At 36.2% G+C, this 15359-nt stretch overlaps 3 protein-coding genes across 6 annotated transcripts; all 3 read right to left on the bottom strand.

Annotated features, from left to right (window-relative positions):
- Positions 1-1351: 1351 nt before the first annotated feature.
- On the bottom strand, positions 1352-4289 carry LOC120123651. 2 transcript variants are annotated; one of them, XM_039142494.1, is made up of 5 exons: positions 3988-4289; positions 3228-3380; positions 2549-2620; positions 2433-2475; positions 2109-2332 (listed from the first exon to the last, which is right to left on the bottom strand). In XM_039142494.1, the coding sequence occupies exons 1-5, from the start codon at positions 4123-4125 to the stop codon at positions 2193-2195; spliced, it is 546 nt and encodes a 181-aa protein (XP_038998425.1). In that variant the 5' UTR covers positions 4126-4289; the 3' UTR covers positions 2109-2192. The 2 variants fall into 2 exon arrangements, with proteins under 2 accessions (XP_038998424.1, XP_038998425.1); XM_039142493.1 differs by lacking the exon at positions 2433-2475 and having other exon boundaries at positions 1352-2332.
- Positions 4290-4727: 438 nt separating this feature from the next.
- On the bottom strand, positions 4728-10156 carry LOC120123605 (potassium transporter 3-like). Of its 2 annotated transcripts, none has more exons than XM_039142455.1 (9): positions 10016-10156; positions 9446-9692; positions 9118-9366; positions 8948-8998; positions 8347-8607; positions 8205-8257; positions 6724-6838; positions 6136-6390; positions 4728-5929 (listed from the first exon to the last, which is right to left on the bottom strand). In XM_039142455.1, the coding sequence occupies exons 1-9, from the start codon at positions 10016-10018 to the stop codon at positions 4830-4832; spliced, it is 2334 nt and encodes a 777-aa protein (XP_038998386.1). In that variant the 5' UTR covers positions 10019-10156; the 3' UTR covers positions 4728-4829. The 2 variants fall into 2 exon arrangements, with proteins under 2 accessions (XP_038998386.1, XP_038998387.1); XM_039142456.1 differs by having other exon boundaries at positions 9446-9689; positions 10016-10147.
- Positions 10157-10864: 708 nt separating this feature from the next.
- LOC120123607 (calcium-dependent protein kinase 3-like) lies at positions 10865-14744 on the bottom strand. Of its 2 annotated transcripts, none has more exons than XM_039142460.1 (10): positions 14257-14395; positions 13876-14179; positions 13496-13639; positions 13130-13282; positions 12745-12860; positions 12365-12532; positions 11740-11867; positions 11546-11645; positions 11366-11474; positions 10865-11316 (listed from the first exon to the last, which is right to left on the bottom strand). In XM_039142460.1, exons 2-9 carry the CDS (start codon positions 14105-14107, stop codon positions 11391-11393), a joined length of 1125 nt encoding a protein of 374 aa, XP_038998391.1. In that variant the 5' UTR covers positions 14108-14179; positions 14257-14395; the 3' UTR covers positions 10865-11316; positions 11366-11390. The 2 variants fall into 2 exon arrangements, with proteins under 2 accessions (XP_038998391.1, XP_038998390.1); XM_039142459.1 differs by having other exon boundaries at positions 10866-11316; positions 13876-14162; positions 14257-14744.
- Between the last annotated feature and the right edge of the window lie 615 nt (positions 14745-15359).

Raw genomic sequence — 15359 nt, forward strand, 5'->3', positions numbered from 1 at the left:
GCTTTGATTGAGGGTTATTTAGGGAAAACAAAGCTTCGTTTAGGCTTTAGGGTGAGAAGAGGAATATTTCTGGGTATTTTATGTTTTCCGACCATATGGGTGGTGGCTGGCGGTGTATAAGTGTCGACCGATGGCCGATCTTCCTTAGGCGAGAAAACTAGAGAGAACCGAGAGAGTTCTCTCGGTTAGGGAGAGAAGAGGAAAATGAGGCTTAAGGCCTCTTTAGGCCTAATTGGGGCCTATATATATCCCTCCAAGAATGACGTTATTTTGGGGAGGGACCGCGCGTAAATCCAGGTATGGGAAAATTACACCCGCGATCCTTGTAGCCTATTCAATTTAGTCATTAAAAAAGTATGTTTTATACATTTTAATTTTATTTTAGTCATTGACTGTATATATATATATTTAGGTTAAATATCTATTTTAGTCCCTTAAATATTAATAAATTCTATTTTAATCCTGAATTATGATTTAGGGTAAATTATATAATTAGTACATAATTTTGATATTATTTCTAATTAGGTTGATTAATTTTACCATTATATATTTTAATCACTATTTGTTATATTAATTATAATATTAATATATTAAGATAATTTTACAATATGTGATTATAATATAATATTATAGGATTAGTAAATATTATTTAGTATTTATCTATATTAAGTTATTAGTAAATTTAAATTTAAAGAGCAAATTTATAATTTATTGCAAAGACATTAATTAATAAATACCGGTATCAATTTTGGGCGTTATGGGGGTGTTAATCCTTCTCCATACGTAACCGACTCCCGAACTTATTTTTCTGGTAAGCAGACCCGAGTTGTATTATTTTAATATTATTCTTAGGAATTTTATTATAATAATATAAAATTTTGGTGACCAATCTCATCAAATTAAAAGATTGATGGCGACTCTACAACTTGGTCTTTCATCTGATTCAAGGAGGATAAACAGTTACTTTTTCGAGACTAGTTACACTCTTTGAGGTGTACCATTTGCACTCTCTGTCGCCGGGCAGAGAAACGTCTCGACATATATCATACAATATGTGAGTGTAAGCTTTCAACTTGGTTCTCTTAGGATATCCAATCAAGCTTTCATATGAATTTCTGTGGACTTTAAAATAGATGAATAAAAAAAAAAAACACTCGTGATTATAAAAATAGGATTAACTGTAAGAAACATCCCTAAACAATAACTTAGATTTAAAATTAGCCCATCAACTTTAAAATACCGAATATCATATCAATAAAATTATTCTGTTAGTCACATAACTTGGTTGGTCGATCCATTGCATCGCATCTCAATGCAGATTGCAGATGGTCATGTAACGGAAGGCAGGCACATGAATCTATTTATTTCATTCTTTCTACTTACACACATACATACATACATGCATGCATATTTGCATTGTCTTTGTTGCTTTTACTTTACATGCTATTATCAAAGACAAACAGAACTGGTGGATCGATTCTCTTAAGCTATTCTATACAAATATGAGCTGTGTTCCCCAACAGTTGCTGGATCTGTATCTGTATAAATTTTCTAGCCATTCGAATTCGATTGTGTTGCCGATAACATGCTTAAAACCCTAGCAAACAAGCATTCCCCCAGACCTGAAACTTATGTTTCACTTTCACATGCATGATAAACAAGCTCATCTCATTAAATCCAAGAATACAAAGCCATTCCAAAGGCTGTGGAGAAGCATAGATGGCAACAGATTCCTCGTTCGTGCGAAAACGACACCCATCACCATTCCTAGGAAAACAAGTGGTACCATTCTCTGTACATTAAAATGTGCCAGCGCAAACACGACCGAACTCACCACTATAGCGCACCATACAGGCATGTACTTGGTCAATGAAGGAAGAAGGAAACCCCGGAAGATGACCTCCTCCCATACCGGAGCGCATATCGAAACTACAATCGCATATAATGCCATGGCTGTTGGATCCCTTGCTAAGATTGACTGCTCGACGCTTGAAAGGGTTACGGGTGTAGAAGGCATAACAGGCAGCAAGTTGAGGTTAAATTGTGATAATCGATTGATGACAGGAAACATGAGGCACCCTATCACAACATCGATAAACCACTTTCCTCTCAAGCTAAATTTAAACCAATCCGATGGAAGGGGATGGAACCGAGACAGACAACGGTGGAGTATTGCAATCCCAGAAAGGCCTTCACTTACGTCCGTCACAAGGCTGAACAAGGCCTGTTCCCTGAATGTTAGAGATTCCTTGCTCAACCCAGCCATGTGAGCAGCAAAAGGAATTATCCAAGACCCAATGAACCAGAATGCAGCTACCCAGAGAAGCATAACCTGTGTGTGAGCACAGAAAATGTTATCATGCAACCATTCGACATGTTTCCAGTTCATCCGAGTCACATACGATGTTCACGGTTAGAGTTCAAAGACTTACAGTGCTTATTTCTGTATAATCCATCGAAAAGCAAACTTAGCATCTGTAGAAAGCTAAGACGACAGTTGTGGATGGCAAATATGTTTACAACAGAATGTCAAGTAAAGCAAACTAACCTGCACAATGGTCTCTACAGTCCATGGTACATTCCACCTCTTGCCAACTGCTCTTGAAACTGCATCTGCAGCCTGCATTACGACCAATCGATTTCGTCATTCCCCTATAAAACCCAAGGAGAAAAGAAAAAGTGAAAAGATCGGCGAACATGTTGACAATTATGCAAGTTGTTGCTTGTAAACTAGTAGGAATGCAGGCAATTGTTCCTTCATAGCTTGAATGTGCACTCAATCACATCAGGATAACGAGTCATTCAATACCAATTGCTCCGTATCGATTCAGTTTCAGTAAGGAGCTTCGAAACTAAACAGGATGGGCAGATTTGCTAACTCAATCACAGAATACCACATGAACCAACTCTACTGTTTTCCATGATCGAAAACCGCCTACTTCATATGCCAAAGAGCAGATGATTTAGTAAAACAACCCATATAACTTATTCTCGTCATGTGCGCGTAAGTTCACCAAGGACACACGGGAAATAACTAAATTCTCCCATCAATACCATCTCAGACTAAACTTTAGCCAACAAAATTGCCGTCCAGCATACGGGAAGATACCGGTTGCTGATAGATTCAGTGATCTACCAATGGCTAATAGCAGCAACATATCGCACACAGACAATTAAACATCCTTCCTAGGTCCATTACATTGAATCAAGTTAAAATAATTCATTACCTGCTGAAGAGATGATTTCCAGTTTCTTTTTCGAGCACTAGACTTGTCAAACTCAGGTTGTTCTGTTTCTTCAGGCAGGAAATGGTCAATATATTCGGATTTTGGGGTTTCTGGGGAGAAACCTTCATGCCTAAAGCATGAAAATTTCCATTTCTGCAAATTAAAAACAAAATAAAAGCCAGAATGGATTGTGCAACAAAGGTATAGACGGCATAATCAACATGACCACAATTAAAGAGATACTCAATTGAACTCTTAGAACTCAACCGAGTAAAGCTACAAAGTTCTAGCATTTATCGTGGACTAATAAGCAGGGATTTAAATAGTAGTCTGCTACCGGAATAATTGGTGTTGTCTGAAACCAATACTATACCACTGCGATACCCCGCAATGTTGGCAATAATATCCTTTATGTCCACAAGCGCTATAAAAGCAAAGAGACCGAAAACGTAACCGTAATTTAAATCCCAGCTTATAAGTAGGTTATATCAAGTTTCCTGCTACACAATTTACTCTCTCTTTGTTATCCATTTTCTCAGCAACCAAGCGTAGAGAAACTAACTATAGTTCAGCTTAAATGGAATAACTTGTCTACTTTATAACTTCAAATCAACTTTTTCCTCAAGTTTCTCAAAAGCAAACATAAACCATTTAAAATCTAAACTCCAGATTCTCAAAAACCAAAATTTATCATAAAAGTGGATTTTTTTAAAGAATGGGAAAACAAGAAAGAAAATAAAAGCTTGTGATTTAAACTTACCTTGTTTGTGAGCTTGAAATTAGATTGGAAGATCCCATTAAAAGAAAAGTGAGTGGGTGAAGTCTGAACCCGAATTTTGGACAGAGAAGGTGGAAGAAGTGGGGGATGAAAGCATTGAAAGGCATAGGAGCTTAACATGAGGCCTTGATATCAACAACTACGATAACTTACATTAAAAAAAAGGAATGATTTTCACAACTACTTGAGGTTTTGTAAATAAAAAAAAATAGGTTTTGCACGAAGAAGACTTCAGAGGGTGTTTAGAAACGAGGAATTCATGTTCTTTTTTGGCTAATCTCTTAGCTAAGTTCCTGGAAATGAGATTTTTTTTTTTGTTTCTCGAAAATATTAAATTATTTCTACGGTCATTTTCCTTTTTTTTGTTTTATTTATAATTCAGTGAAGCACGTTTAATCAAAATAATATTTAATTTGATTTATATTTTAAAAATCTCAAAAAATATAAATCTGAATCGGGTATTGTTGAGGTAAGAACGATCATCTCAATCCAATTTGCTCAATTCATAATCGCCTAAATTTAAACCCGTGACTTTATTTCATATCTAATATCTCATCGCACTAAAACAACTCGTTGTTGGTTAACAAGAGTAATAATTAACTTGGACTAGTCTTTCTGAAATTCGTATAAAAGGAATGAAGAAACGTCTTTTAACATGCATAAAGTTGAAGATACAAATTATGATTTACTATGGTAAAAATAGTCAAGGAAATTGTTATAAGAAGCTGCTAAGTGATTTCTATATTAAAACCTTCTTAGGATATCTTATTAGAAGAAAAAAAAAACCAATTATTCAAAGAAGCTATGGAAAATGAAAGTGGTTCCTACAGGTAGTAGTTCATCCCAACTTCAATCAAACATGTCTGAGGAATGTTGAGAACCACAGCCGGAGCCCTGCAGTTTTTACGCAAGAACGAGTAGGCCACGTGGATGAAAAATCTCTTCAACCATGGCGCATTCAGCTTCGTTTTTATATGAGAGTGCCCCAACACATACGCTATCCCAGATTGCTTAGCTTCAACTAGCTCCGACAACTCGTCCTTCACGTTCAGATCCTTGTATGTCATATCTTGCTGCAGATTGAACCGTACCCGCCGCCTTAGGGTATACCCCGGCGATTCCAGCTCGTATGTGGATTGCAGGTACTGCAATACCAGTGACTTGCTTCTGTTCAAGATGGTAGGGAGCATTGAACTGCTAGCTTCTCCATTTCGCTCGAGTTCGGATATTTCTAACCGTTTGCCGAACTTTTCAGATGTCCGTACAACCGCCATTCGCCCGTCAACAGATCCTTCTAGGGTTCCGCAACCTTCAGCTTCTAGTTGGATAAATTCCGCTACGCTCATAACAAGGTTGTTCTCGAAATCCTCTTCATTCTTCTGCACATCTTTGTAACCATTTCGAACAATACATCGGTACATCCGGAAAGATTTGGGACCAATGCGGCCAATGAGATACCTTTCTTTCTGAGGGACATATGGTACAAGAACAGTCTTCTCACAAACAAAGACAACCACTTGATAAAACGTTGTCAGATTGGTTAAAAAGCGGGTAAATGTGGCAGGAACTCCGCTGACCAATGCAGTGAAAATAAGGCCTATCCCCGGGACTCGGACAATTCCGAGACTAGGACCCAGTGTGAGGATCTGTTTCATGGAAACTTTGTTGTGCAAATCATATAAATACTTCTTCCTAGAACCATAATGCCAGACATACATGATGAGCATGAAGATCCCAGAGAGAACGAGAGGAATCCATCCGCCTTTAGGCATTTTTACGAACGAAGATGCTAGGAAGATGATCTCGACTGACCCGAAGACGAGAAAAAATAGAAGAGCGAGCACAAGACTCTGACACCATACAAAATTAATTAACAATGCTGTCAACCATGTCGTCACAAATGTTACGCACATACAGGCAAGTCCTGCAATAAAGAGTGCGATCATATTTTCAGATAAGAACAGTAAAGAAGATCTAACTAATGCAAAACAATAATAATTCTCATCTTAATTTTCTAAATCAATATTTGATAGATCTAACCAATGCAAAGGCATAGAAATTATGTATCAAAAAGCAAAAGAGAAAAAGTTATCATAAACTACGGTTTAAGTGTGAATGAATGCAACTTACCGTAGGCATTTCCCAAATGATTTGTTTCTTTAAAACCAGCTGTGATTGCCAGACAGAGAATCAGAAGGACCCAATTGATCTCCGGAATGTATATCTGACCACGGATCCATTTCGATTTATGTACAACTTTGACACGAGGGAAACATCCTATGGCATAGCATTGTTTCACGATAGAGAATGTGACAGAGATTATAGACTGGCTAGCGACGATTGCAGCCAAAGTTGCCATCACAAGAACCGGCCAAAACAAGGCATCTACAAACATGGCAAGAATATTCTGTAAAAATTAATAACAAAATAAAATTTGAAGCGACTATAGGCGAAGGCTATTTATCTTGTTTGACAATGAACTGACGCAAGAATTATTGTGGCTCACAGTCCAGAAATTCTAGAAGAACTGCATGATTACATATCTTAAAGGAAGGATATTGATGAGATGGTATAAGCATAATATGACAAAGAAATGTTTTGGGTTTTTGTATTGTGTTTATAACTTCTTAAAGTACAAATGGTATGAAAAACTTTAGACATGATGCAAATTGAATATTTATAACCCTGAATTAGAAGAGCACAAAATAAGAAGCTTACCTGGAATGGAAGCATAGAAGCTCGTTGATACTGCAGCAAAATTCTTTGAGATAAAAGCAGCCTGCCCCATGTATTGAAGCACTAGACATGGGTAAATTATGCAAACAAAGGATAACTGCATATAAAAACAAGCTTTCAGAGTTTTTCTTGGACAACACAACAAATTATATGAACCCATCGCCTGACATCAGTGGTTAAAGGGAGTGTTGTTCTCCCTTGAGGTCTGGGTTTGAGCAATTGCGTTTGCGGGTGTGTGTAGGGGTGAGCAAAACTCGACTCGAATTGATTTTGAATTGCAATTTTATAAACTCGACTGGACTCGAAAAAATTAGTGGATTATTTTCAAGGTTGACTTGAGTCTTTGAACTTTGTATGATATATATATATCACATATGAAAACAAATATGAAGAAATATATTTGTATTGTATATATGGTTATAGAAAGTCACTTAAATTGAAATAAAATAATATTATAAATATTTACAATTAAATTTAAAAAGAAACCCGAAAAATCGACTCGACTCGACAAAATTTCAAATCAAGTCCGAGTTGTAAAATAAGACTCGTCAACCCGAATAACTTGAAATTTTTTGACTCGACTCAATCGAGCGCACCCCTAGGTGTGTGCGCTGTCAATGGTTTAGAAAATTATGAACATATACTACATTGTAATCACTCCAGACTATTAGAAAAAGAAACAAATTATATGAAAAACGCTGCAACCCAACTAATGAGCTACTTAATGAAAGCTTCTGATCAGAACTCTTAATCTTGCATCAACAATAGAATTAACCAACTCAAAAGACTAAGTTAGATGCAAGAACTGTACGATTGAGGCATGAATTTCAATATTCGACACAAATTAAGAATAGCTGCAATACAGATCATGGAAAAAAGTCAATGTTTCCGGTTGGACAAACACATAAAACAACTATGGAATTAACACCAAACATTCCTTCTAGCCTCCATTTTTATTCAAATGCATGACATGGTTTACACAGCCACAACTTCGATCAGCCAAGTTTCTTGAGTGACAACCATAACTCTACTTTGCAGGATGCCAACAATTTCCAAAAACAACTCTAACTGTGCACATGGAACTCTTGCAAGTTAACCCACTTCCTCAAAAAAAAAAGGCCTCGTTGAAAGTGAATATGAAAAGTATAATGTGGTTATATGATAGAGGGACAACAAAATTTCTCAGGAAAAATGACCATCAGGCTTGAATTCCCCCGGCTAAACCTTCTTTCTTCATGCTTGAAAGGAAAATTTTCAACATAATGCTCATCAATCCGATCAGTTGGTTCAAAACTGAACAGTTGAACAGTATCCTGGTTATGCATTTATGAAAAATATTTCCCTTCTTCCCACAATGAGCCAAAGCCAGAATAAAACTTTGGCTTCAAGTGCTATTATTTCTTAACTATGCCAGGATGAATCACTAAATGCATTAAATTCTCTTTAACAGTTGGTTTGCATACTCTTATTGATGCAGCTGTGTATTGGCCAAGGTCTGCAAACATAGCTTCAGTTCCTGTAGTTGACAAGAAAAGCAGGAATGAATCTAGAAAAAATGGATACTGGTAAACTGAAATTCTATTGAATACCAAATCTCGAGTTTACCAGTGATACACAAAAGAACTCCTCCAAGAGAAATCCAACCATCATATCCAGTGTCTCTAAAGAATGTGTAGATATAAAAGGGAGAAAGGGCCTTGTAAACTCTCGGATTCCACTTAAGGATATTGTAAAGACCAATAGCCGCAATGGACAATGACCATAAAATCACTATAGGGGCAAACAGGAAGGCCATGCTATAGGTGCCACGGTGCTGTAAAACAAAGAGGCCAACCAACAAAAGACAGGATATGACAAGCACCACACCTGTGTAGAAAAAATTGTTAGCAGCTCAGATGGCAATATATGAAGCTATGATCAAAATTTTTTGAATATGGAAGGAAAAAAGGCATAACCCCATCACAATCTGTCTACAGCAACATATTTTTCATTGATGACAACATCAGGAACTAAGACAAGATCCAGTCCTGTTTATCTGTTATAACTTTACAACATTGTATTTGGTATAAGAAATCAGTGTAACATCTAACAAGACACCATTTGCCCAAAGCTTCATATGCATGGTACTCACTAATTCCATAAAAGACATTAAAAGAGTACAAACAGGTTAAAAGATCAATATTGTTTTCCAGAGAGATGTACTAACCATAATGCAGATTGTTTGATCGATCTTTGAGCCCTTCGATGGATGAACGAACTGAAATTGCAAATAATAATGATTAACATAAATTGAGCATTAATGACCAGCACAAGTAAATGTTAAGAAATTAATGAAATCAACAACATAAAATTGAATAGGAAAACAAAGGCACATACTGGACATTGCTGGTGTGAGGAAGCCAACACACATGACCAGGCAAGTACCAAATAAAACAAGAAGAAGCAAAGCAGTTTTTGCCTTTTTATGTCTCTCGGCAAACTTTTTGTGGGACGATGACTGCGGATTTCTGCATGAGTAACGAGGATCATGATATGTAGAAAGCTCTTCATCTGATGTTTGATGATTAGGAAGCAAAGAAAACTTTGCGTGCCTACAAAGGAGCGAGTACAAAGCAAAAATTCCTCCTGAAAATGACCCCAAAAGATTTATCACCAGTCAAACATATAAAAAGCTTGTAAAGATGGTCAAAAAGTCAAGCCTTACCTTCACCATTATCATCTGCATTTAACAAAATAACGACATGTTTGAACAAGGAAAAAAATGTCAAAGTCCAAAAAATCAAGGATAACGCCCCAAAGATGACATCTTCAGATTGGTAATTAATCAACTTCCCAGAAAATGTACTTTTAAACACATAAAGTGGCGAAATTGTCAGGTCACCAAAGAGTACACCAAAACTCTGATAAGCTAAGAGGAGCACGTCTTTGCATTGATATCTTCTATCAACCTGCTTTGAACACAAAAAGATTGCATGAATTTTAAAGGGTTAGTAAATTACTGTTACAAGATCAGCTTCCATTAGATGTTCAATCAAAAAACATTCCTTAAAAATGAAACCCCACATTGAATCCACAGGCTTTCAAATCCCTACAGTAGATCACAGCTGATTTATTAATTGGAAGGCCACAACTTTCACATTGTTTAAAATGAAACCAAAAACATAAAGTGAAAACTAATATCTTAAATGGGTCCTTCGTAAAAAGCATAAATTGGGTTTTCTGTAACTCCAGAGAAAAGTAAAGAAATTGGGACTTTATAACTTCAAGCACTTACCATAATTTGCAAGCTTTTTCCAATGATTCTCGTCTTCTTTCTCTAATGTTTAAAAACCCTAGAAGAAGGTGGAGTGGGAAAGGGAAGGGTCAGTTCTCTAGCTAATCAAAATCTATGTTTCCTTCTCGTTTTTCTTTAGATTTTCATCAACCAAGATAAGCACTTAAGCTGGAATACCACACAGAAAAAGACCAATATAAATAATAAATAATTATTTATTTAGGTCAAAATTAGGCCCTCTGTTGTATGAAGATTAACTAATTTAATTATTTTTAGTCCTATACTTTGAGCTAAAAAAATCATTTAATTTTGTTGAGTCAAGTTTTGTTATAAATTTTATAGTTTTTACAAAGTGTAAATTTCACAATACTATTTAGATAATTGAAATTTCACAATCTAAAAATAGAAGATTAATTACAAAATTTAACTGTGGAGAATGTCACAATTTTTTTATAATAGAATTTTTTATTTAAATATAATTTTATTTATAGTTACTAGATGGTTAAAATATATTCAATGCATTTTATTTAAAAGTTTATTTTAACTCTTCTACTATAAAGATAAATATTTAATCTTTTAATTATACCTAAAAGTTATTTTGGTCCCTATATGTTTGAAAAGTGAATATTTTAGTCTAAATTTTTTAAATTATAACTAATTTACGTAAATATTTTAGTTTAAACATACTTTAATCCCTGTTAATTTTAAAATTGAATAGTTTGGTACTTCTTGAAAGAAAAAGAGTAATTTCTTTGATGTACGTATTAAAAAGTACATAAATAAGAACTATCTATGATGGTGTTGACACTGGATTCCCTGAAAAACATTAAATTAACTGGTTGAAAGTTTAGCATTTGATGGGGGTTCATTCAGTTGTTTGTTGCCAGCTGCTACACCCGACATGAGGAGGATTTGCAGAGAGCGTTGAATCGAGTAGCCAAACATCGGTAGCAAAATGTGCAGGCCAGAGATGTTGCTCTACTTGCTGAACAATCAACTGAATCCATTTAAACAATGCATCTGTCATGTTCAAGCAATAACGTGATGTACAAGCAAGCAAAAAACTGTAAATCATGCTCCTCCCTCAGTTAATCAGCACTGCAGCGATCTGAGGAAAGTTTGAATCCATATTAACGGTCTGTTCGTTTCCCGTAAAACATTCATACTATTTTCATGGCAATCTAGTCCATTTCTATTGTAAAGGCGGGAATACACAAGCCACCAATGATTTCAGAACCTGAAGACTACTTTGATGATCCCTATCATTCGAACCGAGATCAGACATGGTTGTTGTCATAACAAAACCGCACATATTAACAAACCAGTCCAAGACATGAATTAGAGCCAAGAGACATGCACAAGCTACGCATTCGGCTTACTTGCGTCGTCGAATACTAACAAACTCTGGGCTGCCTTTTCTCATCATAGCAACGAACTCATCGTAGTTAATTCTTCCATCCTGCGAGAAGATCATGGACAAATTATAATATATGACAATAGATATTCATCTTTAAAAAGAATGAAGCATACCCTGTCAGTGTCAACTTCTAAAATGATATCTTTTATTGTTTTCTCATCACCCATATTATACTTCCTGAGAGCCTGCTCTAGCTCTTCCATTGTAATAAACCTGAAGTAACAAATAAATATGTCGGGAAGATATGATTAAGGGATTGAAATTACAAGAAAATGGACATATAATATGTGCTCGTAAGTCATATTACCCGCTATTGTCCTCGTCAAAGTATTGAAAAGCAGTGTATAAGTGTTCTTCTCTTTCCATTTTATTCATGTGCATGGTAGCCGTTATAAACTCAATGTAATCAATTGTTCCATTTCCATCTACATCGGCCTGAGGAATTAACAAACAGGTTAAATGCATAGCTTTAAAGAATGTTTCATAAATTTCAGGTAGCACATGAGAATACATTATTCATCTATGTTTTTTTCTGTCATTGCCTGCAAAATGTGTGTTAATCAAAGTAATAGCACATTTATAGAACAATACCATGGTCGGATTCTAAAACGGTGTGCTGCAAAACAAAAAATGGCATACTTCGAGCTTACCTACAGTATGTATTATTAACCTTGTAGAACTTATCAGTTTCTACATTTTTCTTCAGTTATTGAGGATCCAATTTCTTTCGACCAAGAACAGTAGCATGGAACTCAAATTTCCACAAAGCTAATCGTATTTATACGAATCAGTAATGACGAATGTTATACAAGGTGTTGTCCCATCTAGTGAATGATTGTGCATGGTAAGATTGGAGTTTTAAGTGAATTACTTAAAAGCACAGTTATTAACTAATTATCGATTAGGATATTTATGAAAGGACCAAGACATACTGCTTCCATTAACTGCCTCACTTCGGACTCGGAAAGCTTAGTACCAAGTTTAGGAAGGCCAGCTTTTAACTCCTCGAACGTGATGGTTCCACTGTTGTCAGTGTCCATGGATTTGAACATCTCCTTCAAACCGATAATTTCTTCTTCAGATAGATTTTCTGCAATTACCTGAAAGGAGAGGAAGAAAGAATAACAGTAATAATGGAAAATGATGATGGTTATAGAGGCAGATTGCTTCCATCAACTGATGGCCAGAAATAGATTTAAAGTGATCCTACATATACTTCAATAGAAAACTGATATCACCTTATTTTCATATTCATGAATATTTTAAGCTTGAATACTGATTTTTCATACTGGTAACAGAAAAAGCAATTCACCTTTAGAGCAACTTTTTTGAGTTTGTTCATTGCACTGAATTGTTTCATTCTAGTTAAAACGGCAATATCGAGAGGCTTATCAGATGCATCACCATCTTCACGCATCCATGGATGATCTGTGGTGCAATTTGTAAGTGAAGCTTTATTCTCTACTTTAAGAATTGGCCAGAAACTTGAAAAATCTTTGAAGTGAGGCAAACTAAGACTCGAAATATGAATTTGGCAAGCAACTTGATAGTTTTCAAGTCCAAGGCCTTTTTTAACTTCTTATCCTTCACAACAGAACACAAACAACCGCTGCCAACTTCGGATAAACCCTAATAAGTTCATAGGTCCTTTGAAATTACAAAAGGTAGATGAAGAAGATAGGAAAGGAAAAGCTTACTTAAGACCTCAAATGCCGAAAGCCGGGCTTTGGGATCATCTCGTAGCATCTTCCTCACAAGATCTTTGGCACTACTGGCAATAGAGGGCCATGGATCGGATGAGAAATCGATATTTCCCCGAAGAATAGAATCAAATATGCTCTGCTCAGTTTCTGCATACAAAAACTAAATTCTGAGTTGCCAGACCTCCCACTCATCCACAACTGAGTAGCGTTCATTACAACTAAGCTCTTAATCTATAGATATGCTCCACCAGAAATCGTTGGAGCTTTAAAACTTCAAAAGTTTCCAATTTCTATGGAAGATATGGCCATCGAAAATTATTACAACCATCAGCTAATCTTTACAAGTAGCAATACCAGTACCTCCATGAAATGGTGGCACCCCACTAAGGAGAACGTAAAGAATCACCCCAGCACTCCAAATATCAGCTTCAGGTCCATAATGCCGGCGCAGTACTTCTGGAGCTACATAATAAGCACTTCCAACAAGATCCTTAAAAACATCCCCTGCATCAGTTGAGAAACATTCTAGTTGACACCTATCATCAAAAATCCTTCAGAGTTATGGTGATGGCCTACGGCCTATTGTTCCATGACCAAAATATTAATGTAATCACAAACAAAGATGACAGTTTCATTCCAACATCACTGTAGCTTCACTAAGTCAAAAGTACTAGGATGAAAACTCATTATCCCTCCAAAAAGACAAACCAATTCCAATCAGAGAAACCATAAAAGCTCACCTGGCTTAAAAAATACAGAGAGCCCGAAATCAGTAGCCTTCAATGGAGAATCATCATCCTTGTTCAAGAACAAGAAGTTCTCAGGCTTCAAGTCCCTATGCATTAACCCCATTGAATGACAGTAATGGACCATCATCACTATCTGCCTGCACAAGTTAGCCGCCTTCCTCTCTGAAAAATGACCCTTTGCTATAATCCGATCAAATAGCTCTCCTCCCCCACACAGTTCCATAATCAAATTCACTGAGTTCTGATCCTCATAAGCCCCCTTCAGCTCCACAACATTCCTTTCAAACCCATTTTACTAACTCTTTTTAAAGTTGCAACATAAAAGGCTACAAACATACAATTATGAAAAGTAATTTCGTTTTGAGGAGAAACCTGTGGCCGGTGAGGTGGTACATGATTTGGACTTCACGGCGGACGTCTTCGATATCTTCATGGTTGATAAGTTTACGCTTAGCGATAGTTTTACAAGCGAACTGCTGCTTGGTTTCTTTGTGAGTCACCAAGTAGATAATACCGAACTGCCCACGGCCGAGCTCATCGCCGAAGATGTAAGTCGACCGGACGTCCTCCATGGGACGGCCAAGTACACGTCCGACCGGTGGAGTGGTGGAAGCGGCGGACGAAGCGTGGTTCGCAGAAAATTGTTGGGGTGATGGGTCAGGTTGGACGTTGATGGAGCCACCAAAGGGACCACCGCCGGAGTCGTAGAGTGGTCGGACGTGGTTACCGGTGGATGGAAGACCGTTGCAGTTACCCATAATTTAGAAAAAGGAATAACCAAAAGCCTGGTTCCGTTTTCTAGGTCAAATGTTAGTCAAGGGAGTTGGTAGAGTTAACGATTACCGATCAAAGAGGAGCGACTTTTTGTTTGTTTCTTTGTCCGAACCCAACATGAAAGTCTAATCATGAGTTGTTTCTTTGACTTAATTAGAAAAGAAGTGTCCTAACTACGATGTTTTTCCGAAATAGGTATCTATTTTTTTTAATTTATTTAGATGCCTAACATTATAATTTTAGATGTCCGGACGCTAACGACTTTTAAGAAAATCGTTAAGTAACATGTGTCACGTTCTGATAATTTTAAATTTTTTTTTAAATTATTTTTAAAAAAATATTATAACCATAATTTTCTAAAATTACAAAAAAAAATACAAATCCCTAAAAATCCCATATCTCTAACCCAACCGTAATTTCCCTTACTAGCCACATCCACTGTAGCTGATGATTTCTTTGTCATCTCTCTTGTTGATTGCCATCTCTATCGTCGTGTGTGTCGTTCGATCGTTTAGGTGTTGCTAATTTAGTGGTTTATAGATTGAAGTTGGAGTTTTTAAAGTTTCGAGGTTTTTTAAAGTTTTTCAAAAAATTTCAGGTTTTTTTAAATATATAATTCTATTTTTATTTTAAATAAAAATTTTAAATTATTATAATGTGACATGTGTCACTTAACGTTGAAATTTAACTGTATAGCCCAG

Source organism: Hibiscus syriacus, unplaced genomic scaffold, assembly GCF_006381635.1.
Source record: "Hibiscus syriacus cultivar Baekdansim isolate YM2019G1 unplaced genomic scaffold, ASM638163v2 tig00110402_pilon, whole genome shotgun sequence".
NCBI classification, from domain to species: Eukaryota; Viridiplantae; Streptophyta; class Magnoliopsida; order Malvales; family Malvaceae; genus Hibiscus; species Hibiscus syriacus.

What these genes read in the sequence shown, in the direction of transcription:
- LOC120123651 (XM_039142493.1), bottom strand. Translation starts at nt 4,125, where the DNA reads ATGTTAAGCTCCTATGCCTTTCAATGCTTTCATCCCCCACTTCTTCCA. An exon ending in ATTTCAAGCTCACAAACAAG is followed by an intron (nt 3,381 to 3,987) that starts GTAAGTTTAAAT and finishes TTTAATTTGCAG; the next exon opens with AAATGGAAATTTTCATGCTT. An exon ending in GGAAATCATCTCTTCAGCAG is followed by an intron (nt 2,621 to 3,227) that starts GTAATGAATTAT and finishes GTCGTAATGCAG; the next exon opens with GCTGCAGATGCAGTTTCAAG.
- LOC120123607 (XM_039142459.1), bottom strand. Translation starts at nt 14,642, where the DNA reads ATGGGTAACTGCAACGGTCTTCCATCCACCGGTAACCACGTCCGACCA. An exon ending in GGTGCCACCATTTCATGGAG is followed by an intron (nt 13,283 to 13,495) that starts GTACTGGTATTG and finishes TTTTGTATGCAG; the next exon opens with AAACTGAGCAGAGCATATTT. An exon ending in TTCGGCATTTGAGGTCTTAA is followed by an intron (nt 12,861 to 13,129) that starts GTAAGCTTTTCC and finishes ATTGCACCACAG; the next exon opens with ATCATCCATGGATGCGTGAA.
- LOC120123605 (XM_039142455.1), bottom strand. An exon ending in CCTCACACCAGCAATGTCCA is followed by an intron (nt 8,999 to 9,117) that starts GTATGTGCCTTT and finishes TTGCAATTTCAG; the next exon opens with TTCGTTCATCCATCGAAGGG. An exon ending in CTTCTATGCTTCCATTCCAG is followed by an intron (nt 6,391 to 6,723) that starts GTAAGCTTCTTA and finishes CCATGTTTGTAG; the next exon opens with ATGCCTTGTTTTGGCCGGTT.